The 17306-nt window shown below is 38.8% G+C and overlaps 1 protein-coding gene across 1 annotated transcript in view; it reads left to right on the top strand.

Moving 5' to 3' along the window:
• The window catches only part of lrrtm4l1 (leucine rich repeat transmembrane neuronal 4 like 1), a gene marked incomplete at both ends in the record, with an annotated part of 33098 nt that extends 24431 nt beyond the window's left edge, over positions 1 to 8667 (top strand). Inside the window, one exon of the mRNA XM_083910456.1 lies at positions 8602 to 8667. Coding sequence (XP_083766582.1) covers positions 8602 to 8667 — 66 coding nt within the window. The remainder of the gene's footprint in view (positions 1 to 8601) is intronic.
• Positions 8668 to 17306: the final 8639 nt, after the last annotated feature.

The raw sequence follows: 17306 nt of genomic DNA on the forward strand, positions 1-17306 counted from the left end.
ATCACCTGCATAAATCACAATCATCATAAATCACAGCCCTGGAGCGCAGATAAACATGCGTGTGCACGTACTTACATAAATATGCATAGTGCACACACGCACACACACTCTCTCACACACACACATCAGGGACTCGCTCAGTTTGCTCCGAGCTTCGACTCAGTGAGTCAGATTTCCTCGGGGAGATGTTTGAATGTTTGAGAACTAACAACGGCACAGTTTAAACACACACACACACACACACACACACACACACACACACACACACACACAGTGTTTAGCTGTAAATGATGAGCGGTTGACTCTCACAGGTCCATTTACAGAATGATGTTGTAATGAAATACAGAGTCAATGTTGTTAGAGACATAGAGACACTCGGTGTCAGTTGGCGGCCATCTTCTTCTTATTATTCTTTTTCTTCTTCTTCTTCTTCACTTCTGCAGGAAAATGTTTTTTAAAAAAGCAAAGAAAGAGGAGAAATAAACAAAGACGTCGATTTATTTTGAAGGGCTTGTATGAATTCATGTCAAAGTAATATTGAAGTTGTTTGTGTGTGATTGTGACATCAGGTCAGTTCATGGTAAATATGTGACATACAACGTTATGTGGCTACATTGTTATTAGCTAGCTTAGCTCAGTGTTGTTGTTGTTTTAAAATGATCAGATGATCGTATTATAAGTTGTAACATTAATATGAAGAACAAACTGACCTGATGTGTTTGAATCACGTGTCAATGACACAGATTTGACTTTGATGCTAATGACGTAGCAACTAGCTAATAGTTAGCATATGAGGTGCCGTGTAGGCCATAATTCCTTTTTTTTTTTACCTCTCACATACACAATTTTACCTCTCACATGTAATGTGTAAAAACATTTAATTAATGTGTGAGGTAAAAACATTTAATGTGTGAGACATAGTGTAAGAAAACTTGTGTCCACTGCTTCTCTGGTTCTCCTGCTGCTTTTGTCAGGTTCCATTGACGTTAATGTTGTAGTTTTCTGGCTTTTTCAGCCATTTGCGAATTCCCATTCTGAATGAAAACACAGCTGGTTGCTTAATCTAGCCGCTCGATAATCTGTACGGGAACACACTGACAACATAACGTGAGACGTGTGGTGGGTTCAAGGGCAACTGGAAACTCGGAATTCGCTCAACTGCTCATTTCGGTTTTAACGAGTCAGTGGCGTTTTTTTTTTTTGTCAAAACTTGAAAAAATATAATTGTTCAAGTCCACTGCTTTCCTTTAAATAGATTGATTATTTTCACGCAGCGGGTGTTAATTTCCTGTGATTTCCTGATGTGGAAAAAATTCCACTGACTTTTTACCTCACACATTAATTAAATGATTTAACACATTACATGTGAGAGGTAAAACAATTGTATGTGAGAGGTAAAATTGTGTATGTGACTGTAACGAAGGGAACTTCATTACTGGGAATTTTGCACTATTTTGGGTTTGAGTTATTGCATTTTAACATCTCTCAACAACAACGTTTACATTGAACATAAAAACAGCACTTTGACACTTTAATATTAATTGGCACTTTATTGCAGCTTTGCACAGAACATTTGCACATTGTCTATGAAACATTTTAATAATTGGTATTGAATATTTGAATTAAGTGTAGAAATGTCCTTGAATAATGGTTTGTCCTGGAGCAGGTGATGTGGTGACCACACAGCTCCTCCTGGAAAAGGAAGGAGAATTGAGACAATGACACTGTGAATATTGAGGATTGAATATGTGACTAAAGTTAATAATTTCTGTGACGAAATTGTGTTAAGAGTGTTATAGTAAACAGGTGTTAAAGTTGGACAAGACACTCACCTTCTCTTCTGTGGTGCAGCATGGTGTTCAGGCAAAAGAGTCCCAAAGGAAATGAGAACTTATTTATGGTTCCGGGACGGACCAAGTGGGAAAATAGGAGAGGGGAACTGGTGGACAATGGTTAGGTTGTTAAAATAAGTAATAAAATAATTTAAAAATCATTATTAAAAAGTGGTAAAAACATGTTAAATATATGAAGTTAAAAAATTAAATTGTGTGTTGATTGTTTGTTGTTAATTATGTGGAGAGTTCACCTGCAAATGTTAGTGCCAGAGCTCACAATCAGGGACACAGTATAAAAGGCGCCATTTTCCATCCGTCTGTGTTATTGGTCACAGGGTGAAGCTCGTTGCCTGTGGAATATGTTGCTGATTTGATTTCTTTGGGAATAAAATGTCAGTTGATCCCTCGAACCTTTGCCGTTCATCATTTGTTGCTGTAACGTCCAGCTGCGTTTAATGGTCATTCTAACACTGACCTCTGTGTATGTGAGAGGTAAAAAACAGTAATTATGGTCTACACGGCCCTGATAGTTAGCTCCTGATCAGCTCATTCAGTAACAGACTGATCGTACACAAACACCACATCTATATTTTCTCTGCTCCAGTTTGTGTGACGTAAATGTGATGATTGTGTTTCTCTAAATCTTCTCCCTAAAGCAGTTTAAAGAGTGTTTACATTAAAACAAACCACATCTGATTCAAATATGATCTGATTTACACGTGTTAGACGTTGTTGGAAAGCTGAGAAATCACACGTTCAGAATCTAAATCACTCAGAATGTTTCTCAGCTCACTTGTTGCTGGTTCTGCTGTGGATGTGCACATATTATTTTATTTATAAAAACAGCTTTTATACTTTTATGTGTCATGGTTTCACAACCAGTGAATCCTTTTTTTGTCATTTATCTTCCGTTTCCACTGATAATTATACATTAATTATACTATTATTTATTTAAAATACATTATTATTTGTTGAGTTGTACAGTTTGAATGAGGAATGTTTTTTACTTTGTGGATCACGTGTTTTAGACAGAATTTAAACAAAGATTTATTAGTGTATTTCATTTAAAAGTAAAATGATTTTCCTTGTATTTTCTAAACGTTTTTCCGTTGCTGCCATGTTTGATCTCATAGATTCATTATAATGAATTCAAACTTTTACATGAATATCAGATAATGAGTCTTTCGTGGTCGTCTGATGGTGAGTGTTTATTTTCTGCTGAACTCACAGTTTGTGTTTTCCGTCTGAGTCTTGAAGCGTCGCTGCAGGCACAACGTTGCACTTAAATATATTCATACATTCATGCTTTATAGCATTAATCTGACTGTGTGTGTGTGTGTGTGTGTGTGTGTGTGTGTGTGTGTGTGTGTGTGTGTGGGTGGGTGGGTGTGTGTGTGTGTGTGTGTGTGTGTGTGTGGGTGGGTTCATAAAAAAGAGATATATTTCAGCAACAATACAGACATTATTCACACTTTACTGCACGTTTGCTGCGACATTAACATTCGGAACAAGTCGCACTGAAAAATTAATGTACAAAAAAATATATAATTAACAGCATTGAATATTCAGGTGACACCTGTGCTGCATCTTTAATGTTGAGCGTTAACAGTGTGTGTGTGTGTGTGTGTGTGTGTGTGTGTGTGTGTGTGTGTGTGTGTGTGTGTGTGTGTGTGTGTGTGTGTGTGTGTGTGTGTGTGTGTGTGTGTGTGTGTGTGTGTGTGTGTGTGCGTGTGTGTGCGTGTGTGTGTAATACACTGGTATCACTAATGACGCCTCACTGTTCGCTGTAAATAGAAAAACGTGCGAGCGTCAATCACCGAAGATTCAACTGAACGCGTTGAAGTCAACGTTGTCAAAGACAAACAAACCATAATTATAACATTTTCAAGTCACTGAAGCAAATAATTGGCTCTGGAAAAAAAACCCAGTGTCGTCCTCCTTCATGACACTGTGCGTGTGTGTGTGTGTGTGTGTGTGTGTGCGTGCGTGTGTGTGTGTGTTCTGCACAGATCAAGAGCTTATTATGTAATATGATTTTTTATATTTATATTGTATATATAAAAACATCAGCTCCTCTGTCGAATAATTGTTGTTGTTTTTTAGGGTTGCACAGGAATAAACCTGTTCATGATGCTTTAATGTGTTTGAATCATCAGTGAGGATTAGAGCCGACACACACACACACACACACACACACACACACACACACACACACACACACACACACACACACACACACGCACACACACACACACGCTGCAGTACAGACAGTATATTTCACTCTCATTAACTTTACTTTTCACTAAAACAACCCTCTTGACACATTCAGTCTCTTCAGTCTGCTGAGCTCTGTCTCTTCAGGGAAATATGTGAGAACACACACACACACACACACACACACACACACGCACACACATGCACGCACACACACACACACACACACAGTGTAAGTAGAACAGTCTAATTGGAGTCCTGAATGGAGTGAGTGTCTCAGTGTGACTCTCACATCTGTCCTGACTCTGTGTGAACTCATTACATCACGTTTACATTCGACTCATTAGTGTTTGACTCATTAAAAAAACACATGACGGAGCGAGACCAGCGAGGGGGAGGAGTCTGATCTGGACATGTGACCTGATCAGACCTCACAGTCAGAAATTGTCTGACTGTTCCTTTCAGGATTACATATGTATGTATACATATAATTTAATAGTAAATCTGGTAACACTTACTCACCATTATGTCTGTTAAATTAATACTGACAATTATTAACAGCTTATAATAATATTCTGCTATTAATAATCAACACTAACTCTGATCTCAGTGCTTTTCTTATTCATATTTCATAAATTCAGTCTGTTCTTATTTCAGGAAACAAACTGAGAAAGAATAACTGTGAACAGTCTGTAACATAGACTTCAAATAAACACAGAAGAGGAGAATTCAAAGTAAAATGACATGTTTTATGTATTTATTATTGTGTAAGTACTATGTACTTATAGTGTTTGTTTCAGTTCACTTGAACTCTTTTTTTTCCATATTTACATATTTACAGACACAGAAATGTCCTTGTCTCTTATAAAGTCATATTTCTTTTCCTGTTTATGTTAAATGTTCATATTATATATTATATATTATATTATATTTTACCTGTTGCTAATTTTCTTCATGACGTATAATACAAGACGATTCAGAGATTATCATGATATGGATAATTATTAATTATTATAGAAAACTATAGTTTTAGCCATTTTTATGGTGAGAAAACAACACATTTAAACACAATAATATTTTTAAGGCAAATCATTCAAATGTGTTTGTGCAATAAAACATGTCGTACGTAATATTTCAAACTAAAGAAAGTTATATATTCTTATTGATTTATTAACTTTATGAGGCGTGATTTCATGAAAGCTTCCTGAATCTGGATCATCACAGAACTTAAACTTTGAAAACATGAAGGAGCTGAAAACTCTTTTCTTTGTGTTTCGATCACATTTGATTGTTTCTTTTTTGTCCTAATCTAAAGTTAAATTCCTCTTCTCTGCTCGTTCGTTTTCATCAAACGGCTCCAGCGGAAAATCCTTGGTCTTATTTACTTGAGATAAATGAAAGTGACAAATCACACAGGACACACTTTACTGAGTCAAAGTGAATTTTCATCTGCTCAGAAAACGCTGCCAACGTTGTAAGAATAAAGAGAACAGAGCGTTTTAGCTGTAAATGAAACAGCTGGTGAGTGAATTATGAGCAGGAAAAAAACAAAGAAATAAAAGCAGCGTATTTGAGCTCTGATGACAGAGTGAGAGTTAAATCACTGCAGTTAATGTCAGGCATAAATCAAACATTCAAGCCGTCTCTCTCTCCTTTAATCACATTATCTTTACACTCGCTCGCTGTGCTTTAATGACACTCTACTGTGGAAACACTTTCTCCAGCTGTTTCACTACAACTGCATCAAAATACTCACTCTGTGTTTGGAAAAATCAGGAGAATAAAGAGTTTCAGGAGGTTTTTCCTCTTTAACTTTTACTTTCTTTGACTTGTTTCACTCCTGCTGTGAAAGGAAACCTAATCTGTAATTAGCTGCAGAGCTTTTGACGTCCATTTGTGGAACAGCTGGAGAATTATTCTGCAAATGAAATGACTTCAGGTGGGCGAGAGCAGCGAGAACAGGAAGTGAGATTTTTAATTTACAGTTAAAAACACAGTATTTCTGTAAGAAAATGAACGTGAAGTTACAGTAAAAAAAAAACTGCTAAATCACAGTAGTATGTGATGAAATCACAGTAGTATGTGATGTAAATGTAGAGTAAACTGTTTATTTACAGTCACTGACTGAAGTGAAACACTTATACAGAAGTTTGTTGGTCATTGATTAACCACCAGGGGGCGACTGCGTGAAAATGAGCTTTCAATCACTAGTTTCAGCTCTTCTGAACTGTCGTCCTTCCACTGGAAGGTTGTGGGTTTGATTCCCAGCTCTGACAGTGGACACACACACGACAGTGGACACACACGAGTGGACACACACACGACAGTGGACACACACACGACAGTGGACACACACGAGTGGACACACACACGACAGTGGACACACACACGACGGTGGATACACACGACGGTGGACACACACACAACAGTGGACACACACGAGTGGACACACACGACAGTGGACACACACACAACGGTGGACACACACACGAGTGGACACACACACAACAGTGGACACACACATGAGTGGACACACACATGAGTGGAGACACACACGACAGTGGACACACACACAACAGTGGACACACACATGAGTGGAGACACACACGACAGTGGACACACACACGACGGTGGACACACACGACAGTGGACACACACACACGAGTGGAAACACGACAGTGGACACACACGACGGTGGACACACACACGACAGTGGACACACACGACAGCGGACACACACACGACAGCGGACACACACGACGGTGGACACACACACACACAAGTGGACACACACACGACAGTGGACACACACACACACGAGTGGACACACACATGAGCGGACACACACACGAGTGGACACACACGAGTGGACACACACGACAGTGGACACACACACGGCGGTGGACACACACAAGACAGTGGACACACACACGAGTGGACACACACACGACAGTGGACACACACACACATGACGGTGGACACACACACGAGTGGACACACACACACACGAGTGGACACACACACGAGTGGACACACACACGACAGTGGACACACACACACATGACGGTGGACACACACACGAGTGGACACACACACACACGAGTGGACACACACACGAGTGGACACACACATGAGCGGACACACACGAGTGGACACACACACGACAGTGGACACACACACGAGTGGACACACACACGACAGTGGACACACACACGAGTGGACACACACACGGCGGTGGACACACACACGAGTGGACACACACACGACAGTGTACACACACGACTGTGGACACACACACGATGGTGGACACACACACACACAAGTGGACACACACACGACAGTGGACACACACACGACAGTGGACACACACACACATGACGGTGGACACACACACGAGTGGACACACACACACACGAGTGGACACACACACGACAATCAGAGAATCGACTTCATCGCCGATGACAATCTGAGCTCGAGCTACGAACGCTGAGTCAGGATCATTTCCTACAGAACCTTAAAGCTTTTAGAAATCGCTTAGTCTGTAAAAACATGTGCAGCGTTTGTGTTTTTATACATTATATATATGTTTGGTTTCATGGTTTCACCTGTGGCTGAGTCTTCAGTCTGCTGATGTGAAGGTGAAGACGTTAAAAAGAGGTTTTTGAGTCTGGAGGGAAATAAAATCAGTGTAAACCTGTTTCTCTGCAGTCAAACGCTCACAGTAATGTGCGACAACATTTTAACAAGGTTGTGTTGAACTGTGTGTGTGAGAGCGTTGACATTTAAAGGTCCTCAATTATTCACTTCACCATGAATCCTCGTTTAGATGCAACGATGAGAGCGAGTTTTGCTTCAAATGAACATGTAATTACTTCATCCTTTACAAATCTGTGTTCATTTAACTGCTCTGATTATCTGACTACAGATGAAAAATAACATCCAGGACATTTGTAGAAATATTTCACACAAAACATACTGACTTTTTTTATTTATTTTTCACCAAATGCTTTTATTTTGGCGAGTTTTCCCTCGTTTTTTCATTCTCTCCTCTTTTATTTTGTAGTTTTTTTACCCTGTGATCCTCATGTGTCTCTACTTTAGTTCAGTTTCAGTCTTTTTCGTGGTTTTATTAAAGACTCATTTTGATCATTTTTTTTCCTAATTATTTAACGACCTCAAGTCTTTAAAAATGAACTTGATTTGTTAATAAACTATTGAAACTAGACTAATGATGAACGATAGTGTTAAAGAAATAATCAGGCTGATGTGTTGATTTGAACATTTGGAGATTTAATGAAGTGTAGATGTATTTAAGGCTGCTTGTGTGTGAGCCAATGGGAGAAGGCCGTGCACTGAATTATGGGAACACTTGATGTTTCATCTTCTGCTTAATTGTTCGCCCTAATTTGCGTCTGCTGCTTCTGTCACAGCTTCATTGTTCTCTTATCAAATCATCGCGCTCCGTAATTAACTCTGCAGCCGAAACACCAGCTGCTCTCGATGCTTTTAACCTCGTTGTCTCTGTTGTTTTGTCTTTTCCTTTCTCTGGCAGAACGAGTACACGTGTCCACGGCCGCTGCCTGGCTCTTGGCTCGGAGACGTTTCCACCATCCGTTGACTGTGCGGACGCCGTCGGCGTCAGTGGATCGACACTCTGGGATAAACCTCTTCAGATGATCCTCTACGACCCAAAACACAGGAGATAAATACTCTCTTTTTTTCCTTTTTCTTATCACATGTTTTTGGACGTTCACTTCACTTTCCCCTCACACGTCTGTGGAGACGCTTCTGTGGGAGTTTAATGTAAAGACACGAAGGATAATGTTGTTAAAAAGAGAAGAAAAAAAAACACCAAAGTGTCGACTCACGCAGATGTGATGAGGATTTTGCATATTTTGATTCCATCACGTCACGAAGTTTGAAAGTGATTTTCAGGACGACTAATCAAACGCTTGGCCGACGTGAGGACACGATGGTCTGCTCCATCTGCTGCGAAAAGCTTTCCAGACAGAAGCCAACGATCCCCGAGCCAATCGCGTTTGGCCGGAGATTTTTCCTTTTTTTTTTTTGTTTTCTAAGATGCAATCAAAAACTTGTGAGCTGGAGTTTGACTGGATTGACACAGACGAGGGTATGAAAAAGGGTCAAAAATGTAATTTTTCTGCAGTTGTAATGTTGTTAATGTTGTACTTTATGAATCTGTGTTTCTGCCATTTTCTCAACACCAAAAACCAAAGAGCCGAGCGGAGCTTTGTTTTCCGTGGCTCGTGGCTCTTCAGAGTCCTGGATGACGGGAAACTAATCCATGACTTTTGTTTCTCCCTCTGAAATAAGAGTGAAAAGACGCCTCAACTCCTCGTCCAGCAGCAGCGTCTTCGTACTGAATCGGCTTTTCTTTAGGTCCGTGTGTGTGTGTGTGTGTGTGTAATGTGAACATCTTTGTGAACGACAGTCTTCAGTAGGAAACTCTTCTTTGACTTTCACTGCTTTCCATTTTTGAACACATGCTTTGTTTCGTAGAAAAAGAAGCGTCCTGACTCCGGGGAGAAGTTTCTGTGTTTTCTGTTTGAGACGCTCGACTCTGATTGGTTTTCTTTTTCGACCTGCAAACGTCATCTTTCTACGCCGGAAAATGATCATTTTCTATTGTAAATTTCCGCTTTCCTCTCCCTGAATTGTTGATATTTAGTAAGCTCTTCTTGTATTCTTGTTTCACTTTCAACAACAGTCTGTTTTATAAGGAAAATCACCACATCATTGGTCAGCAATATCGATTGGTCAAATTAAAATATTCATGAATCATTTTTTTCTCCAAGTATTTTTCTATCACGTGTTTGTTTGTTTGTTTGTTTTTGACAAGACTTTTTCACACAGGGAATCTGGAAAAAAGTGTCGCGATGCTCGAGTTTTCATGACCATGAACACAACCAGGTCTACGTGATACACAGGTATTTACCGTAGATTCTGCTCCAGAGTCAGGATTGTAGTGTAACTGCTCACTAATGTGCTCTGGTGAAATATGAACAGCTTTTCTTGACACAACTTAAGTTTATTTTTGTTCATTTCTATGAGAAAAGTGATGAAATCCATGTGAAGTCTGTATTTGTGGGTAATAACGCTGCTGTTTGACAGGTTTGACAGAACAGACGACAGCGCTGCATTATCCAGACGTTTAAAAGCCGCCCATTACCGTTCTGACCCGGTTTAGACTCATTAGAGGCTGAATGGAGTCGTTTGTCACACAGCGACAGGAAGAAGTAAAGAATCCTCCTCTGCTGGTGAACAGCCGCTCAAACCTCAAAGCACTTTTCTGACACGTCCGTGAGTTTTAATTGGCCGATGTCAGACGGCGTCTCCGTGGGAGCAGAGCCGCGACTCTGTGCGTTAGCAACAAGCGGTCGGAACCGACCGAGCTGCTAACAAGTGCACAGAAATAAAGCATCTGCTGTCACTTTTCTCTTAGAAACTTTGGGTATTTGTTCAAACTTGGAGGGAAAAGTTTAAATTTGAACCTTAAAAAAATATCCTCCAGGTGCTGTGAGTGCAGCTTAGCCTTAGCATAGCATCTCTTGGACCAACGGAAAAAAACGCAAAAGGACAACGTCCTCGTCCACGTATCGTCTACGTCGTGGTCTCGTCAGTCAGTAGATAAATATGCAAGTGTTCTGTTTTTGATAGAACACAAAACTTCAGTTCAGCAGAATTTAGCACGAGCGGAAATCAGAGTCAAACATTTAGAGTCTGTGTTGACAGGGATGTGAATCTTTAGGTGGCTTATGATTCGATTAGATTCCGATTCTTAGGCTCACGATTCGATTCAAAATTGATTCTCAATTCAAAAATGTATACAATGCAAAGTGTGTTAGGGCAAATTATGGCATCAAAACAATCCAGTTTGTATAAGATAATGTGATAATGTGATCACACAAAGGCAAACTTAAGACAAAAGTTAACATTTATTCATTCAAAACCAATAAAAACTTACTTACTCTACAAAAAAAATAACTAGCATAAATAAAAGCTTAGACTAGCTGCCTTTTTCTCCCAGAAGTTACAAAAATAAACTGTACACAAATAACACAAACTGGTGTTTTGTGTGATTTTTCAAAATAGAAACTGAATTTTTCTTTTTTTTTTCAAAAATCGATTTTTGAAGTTTTTGAATCGATTCAGAATCGTGGATGATTAGAATCGCGATTCCTGAATCAAGTTTTTCCCCCCACCGCTATAGTTTAACTAAAGAAATCCATGTGGAAGATGAGAGTCGATGATGTCATTATGGATCTGATCAGATCTGATCACTGTCATGTGAACATTTGTTCAGGGAGATCAGATTCTGATCAGATTTGAGCTTCAGTCTAAACTAACAAACCTCTGAAGGTTCACACAGAAGAAGCGAAGAGGACGAGTGACGTGAGTCAGAATCAGTGTTGTTTATTTCAGTCGTGCATTTTAAGAAGAGAAGAAGTCAGAAGTTCATCAGCTGTGGACGTTTTCAGGGGAAACGTGTGTGAAAGCTGCAGCTGTAACAAGCTCCTGTGTTTTCTCGTCTGTGTTCCCCACAGACCTGCAGTGACGAGGCCGTCACATCAACGTTAGCCTCATTAACGTAGAGAAGCAGAACATCGATCGGTGTTTCGAGCGGCTGTGTTCACGCTGACGTTCACGCTGACGTTCACGCTGACGTTCACGCTGACGTTCACGCCCTCTAATTACGCCTCATGTCAAAGGTGTTGTGTGTCTCAGGATGAGGCCGCGGCGCTCGATCCACATTCACTACAGTTGGACAAACGTGGAGCAGAAGTCCAGATGGTCAGTGAGCTCCTCCTCCCTCTACGTCCACTGCCCACTTCTCACTCTCCTCCGGTCTCTTGACGTTTCATATTCCCTGCTTTCACTCCATCTGTCCGTCGAGCTTCACTTTTTCCATCAAAGTGCAATTTAAAGTTTACATTCTTTACTATGAAACGATCAAATCTGTAAAAATATTCATTCATTCTCATTCTTGAATGAATGTTTTCCAGACTTTGACAGAGAAACAGAAGCGTGTGCAGCGTGGAGGAAACATTAATCCTGTTATTGAACACTTTGCATGGACAGAAAAAAAAGCCAATGATTTGCATGAACGAAGCTGCAACTGTGAAAGTGAAATATGTCCAAACTGAAGCATGAATTCTGTCTCTGTAACAAACACAAAGTGTTTCACATGGATGTTTCTCTATTTCATATCTTAAATGATTTCAATGACTTCTTAGTGTTTCAAGGCAACTACGAGTCCCACTTCATGTACGTTATTGTATATACAATAAGAAGAGTGAAGTGGTTTATTCTCCTATTATCAGTCAGTTTACCTTCAAAATGTCCGTAATGCTGCAGTCATTAATTATAGATCCAAAGAAATTGCTGCTCAGGCTAATTGTGAGAGTCTATTTTACAACGTAAAGATCTAATTACCTGGAAAAAGTAACTGACAGAGACCGATCAATACTAGAATGGCAGTAAGTGGAGCAAATAACTCCCAACAGTCTCCTTAAATTCAATAACGCCTCAGAGTCGAGTCAATATTTACATCTGCCCTCTTTAATCCACAACTACACCAACATTTAACAGCAAGGAAATATGTGGAGATCTGTTCAAAAACAACCAAACACAGACAGACACAGACACGAGGATATGACATGATAAACTTGGCAGAAGACAAAATGTTTTAACTGCACTCGTAGAATCGGATCCATGTCGTTTGGTTCATGTTATGCAGATTGTAAATCTCTGTGGTTTGTTGTTATTATCTGCTGCTCATCTCTGTGTGTGTGTGTGTGTGTGTGTGTGTGCGTGTGTACTGTATCTGCACACACACACACACACACACACACACACACACACACCATGCATAATTCATGTGATCTGTGCTGTAACCCAGGTCCAAACAGTTGGTTCTAACTCTCTAACAGTTCCAGCTCCAGGCTCATGTTCAACTAAGTAAAGAACACTGACGTGAGATTTATCACTGATTTATCACTGATTTGTCAAACTGCTCCAGGAGCAACGTTCACACACTGTGTGTGTGTGTGTGCGTGTTCTTGTACTTGCGGCATACTGAGGACCAGTGAGGGTTTTTAACCAACAAAGTGAGGTCATTTTTACGGAGTGAGGACATTTTGGCCGGTCCTCACCTTGTTTTCATTTCACTTCCCTAGGTTGCTATAACATGCTATACTCAATTTGTCCAATTTTTTTTTTTCCACATTTTGGACGACATAGTATAGTATGACGTTTTTGTCAAATTTTGGACCAAAAATGTTGGGTCAAATTTGTTTTTCAAATTTTGGACGACATAGTATAGTATGACGTTTTGTCAAAATTTGGACCAACTTTTTTTTTGTCAAATTTTGGACCAATTTTTTTTTTTGTCAAATTTTGGACCAATTTTTTTTGTCAAATTTTGGACCAATTTTTTTTTTTGTCAAATTTTGGAACAATTTTTTTTGTCAAATTTTGGACCAATTTTTTTTTTTTAAATTTTGGACCAACATTTTTTTGTCAAAGATTTGTTAAAATGTTGGTCGACATAGTATGATGTTTTTGTCAAATTTTGGACCAAAAACTTTTGGTCAAATTTTGGACCAAAATATTTTGGTCAAATTTTTTTTTTAAATTTTGGACCAACATTTTTTTGTCAAAGATTTGTTAAAATTTTGGTTGACATATTATGATGTTTTTGTCAAATTTTGGACCAAAATCTTTTGGTCAAATTTTTTTTTTTAATTTTGGTCAAATTTTTTTTTTACATTTTGGTCAATTTTTTTTTTTTAATTTTGGTCAAATTTTTTTTTTAAATTTTGGTCAAATTTTTTTTTTAAATTTTGGTCAAATTTTTTTTTTAAATTTTGGTTGACATGTTTTTGTAAAATTTTGGACCAAAAAATAATAATAATTTTTAAAAAATAATGTTTTCCAGCCCTTTTTGTTCTGGGGCTCCACCTGCAGACATGTTATGGTACTGCAACCAGTAGTTCTTTATAGATGTCATTCATGAAGTAGATATTTGTAATTGTGTTGATTTATAAAGTGGAAATGCTGGTCCTCACTTTGTCAGCAACCCAGTCCTCAGTATGCAGCAAGTACAAGAGTGTGTGTGTGTGTGTGAGGAATTAAGAAACAGAGGCAGATTATGTGACTCGTTTAACGATGAGGTTAATCCAGGGGGAAACAGAGTGAAAGACGTTATATATTTAAAGTATTTACAGTCTCGTTGATGATCGGTAAAATTACTTTTTTTTGTTTGTTTCTCTCGCACTCAATTGTTACAAAATAACAACCGATACATTTGAAGTGAAACGTTTCATCTTCAACAACATTTTGGATCAATTTGTTTCCCAATTTCTCACCATGATTAAAACCAGACGTCACATGATGACACTGAAGACTCTAAGATTTTCCTCAGATCACATGACCTCATGTGTGCACTCAGGCGCTGATGCAACAGTTGGTTTAAGTAAAATCCCTAATTAATAAAACGAGAGTGTTTTGCATAATTGAGAGAAGACGTTTGTGTTTACGTCTCCTCACTCTTAGGGAAATGTCGTTTTTTTGTACTTTTCTCTCTGCTCCACTTTTCCTGGAATCATTTACCAAATGAGCTTAAACTTTCACGCTTTGTCACTTTGTGCTGAATTTAAATCGACGCGTTTAACGGAGACAGAAAAGAGCAAAGTCTGTGAATGTAAATGTTCTCACAACCTCTTTGTTATTGACCCAATGTGACGTTTTATTTCTCTTTACAGAGTTTGTGTCGTGACAAACAAACATCGCACACTTCAGTGAGTTCATGTGTTCATGTTGTGTTTGTTTAGAAAGAGAAGAATCATCTGACGCAGAACGTTTCCTCAGCAACAGCAAAGAAAGAAAAAGAAGACAAATGATGATGATGATGATGATGATGAAAAACAAGAAAAATGGACAAAAAAAACATCCCCAAAATGGATGTTTGATCCAAAATGGCTGCCATCCTGTTGGGTTTCACTGCTCACTGATTCATGTGTTCATTTGTCTTCATGTGCGTGAAAAACTGCTGCTGGAGCAAAACTCTAATCATCATCATCATCATCATCATCATCACAGTCTTAGTTTGATGACATCCCATAATAAACATGAGCAGGTGACTGAGAGGACATTTGTACTTTTTCACTACGATGATTTCATTCCACTTCATCACTCACTCGTTCACTCGTTCTCTCACTTTTCTCTCACTTTTCTCTCTTTATTAAACACTTAGTGATTCTCTGTTTTTTCATCTTCAAACATTTGTCTTTAACTTTTGTTTCACTGACATTTTCGTGAATGTATTTTGATGTGATTTTAATTTCATTCTTCTTTTCTGAATTAATCCTCATGATGTTTTTTAAAGTTCAGTCTTGAAATGTAACAAAGTACAAATACTCTGTTATTGTACTGAAGTAGAATTTTCACATATCTGTACTTTACTTTGTTATTTATATTATATCTGACAACTTGTACGTTTACTGTGATACATTTCCTAAATAAAATGTGTACTTTTACTCTCATACATTTCCTTAACCATCTTCGTTTACTCATTACTACAAAATAAAAGTTGAGTTAGTGACGTAATGCCTGTTTGTTGTTGAGAGTTGTTTTTAGGCATCAGCTGTTAGCCGCATCAGCTGTTAGCTCAGCTGTTAGCCGCTCATCTGTTAGCCGCATCAGCTGTTAGCTGCTCACCTGTTAGCCGCATCAGCTGATAGCTCACCTGTTAGCCGCATCAGCTGTTAGCTCACCTGTTAGCCGCATCAGCTGTTAGCCGCATCAGCTGTTAGCCGCATCAGCTGTTAGCCGCTCATCTGTTAGCCGCATCAGCTGTTAGCTGCTCACCTGTTAGCCGCATCAGCTGATAGCTCACCTGTTAGCCGCATCAGCTGTTAGCTCACCTGTTAGCCGCTCACCTGTTAGCCGCATCAGCTGTTAGCCGCATCAGCTGTTAGCCGCATCAGCTGTTAGCCGCATCAGCTGTTAGCCGCTCATCTGTTAGCCGCATCAGCTGTTAGCTGCTCACCTGTTAGCCGCATCAGCTGATAGCTCACCTGTTAGCCGCATCAGCTGTTAGCTCACCTGTTAGCCGCTCACCTGTTAGCCGCATCAGCTGTTAGCTGTTAGCTCAGCTGTTAGCTGCTCCGCTGGGACCGAGCAGCGTGGAGATCCTGGAGCTGTGACTGAGGCTCGACGGTTTGGGTTTTAATCATCTTTATTCTCTACTGTATTTGTATTGTAATATAATATAATATAATATAATATAATATAATATAATATAATATAATATAATACATGTCATTGATGCTTTCTGCTCTTATTATTGTGAATATTTCCGGCATGTGTATATATACATATATATATTTATAGCCTTGTCAGCTGAGAGGCCAACCAATACTTAGAATATATCAGAAAATGACTTTTGATACTTAAGTACAGTAAATGTCAGGTACTTTAAGACTTTTACTCAAGTAATATTCTAAAAGGTGACTTTAACTTCTGCCAAAGTCATTTTCTGGTCAGATCCTGACTGTTTAAATACAGAAAAAAACATTTAACCAACCAAAAGTTAATTTTAAAAACTGCAGGAAATAAGAGAGGACGTCAACAGGACTCTGCATTTATTTATATTTCACATGTTTTTAAAGAGATAAGATTTTGATTTATATTTCTTAGAACTTCTGCTGCGCTCATGAACTTCCCTCTTTTCTTTCTGCAGTTTTGTTTTAATTTTTTCAAAAGTTCTCCACAAACATGTTGATTGTAAACCTTTGTGAGACAGAGGATTAAACTCTCTGACGTCTCTGGTCAAAGTTTCTCCAAACAAACACCATTAATGAGAAAATCCACACGAGCCAAATGTTTCTCTGAGACAACATTAAAGTCAGAAGAGACAAAACTGAGGCGAGCGGTGAATGGACAATTGATCGGTTTAAATCTCCTGCTAAAGCCAGTGCAGCGTGGTGTGTGTTTATGTGTTTTAACTTATCATCTTATCATCCTGCATCTTCACTCATTGACGTGACTAAATAAACAACAATTCAATGACTATGATCTTTATTTCATATAATCTTTACAGAAATGCTGAAGACTTTCAAAGATCCTAAATAAGAAAGTATTTCTGAGTCAAAATCAGTTTTAATGTGACTAAACGAAAAAGAACAACAAATAAAACAATGCAAAATGTAATAATTCATCGTATAATTTGAACAA

The sequence above is a fragment of the Microchirus variegatus genome, assembly GCF_963457635.1.
Source record: "Microchirus variegatus genome assembly, chromosome: 1".
NCBI lineage: Eukaryota > Metazoa > Chordata > Actinopteri > Pleuronectiformes > Soleidae > Microchirus > Microchirus variegatus.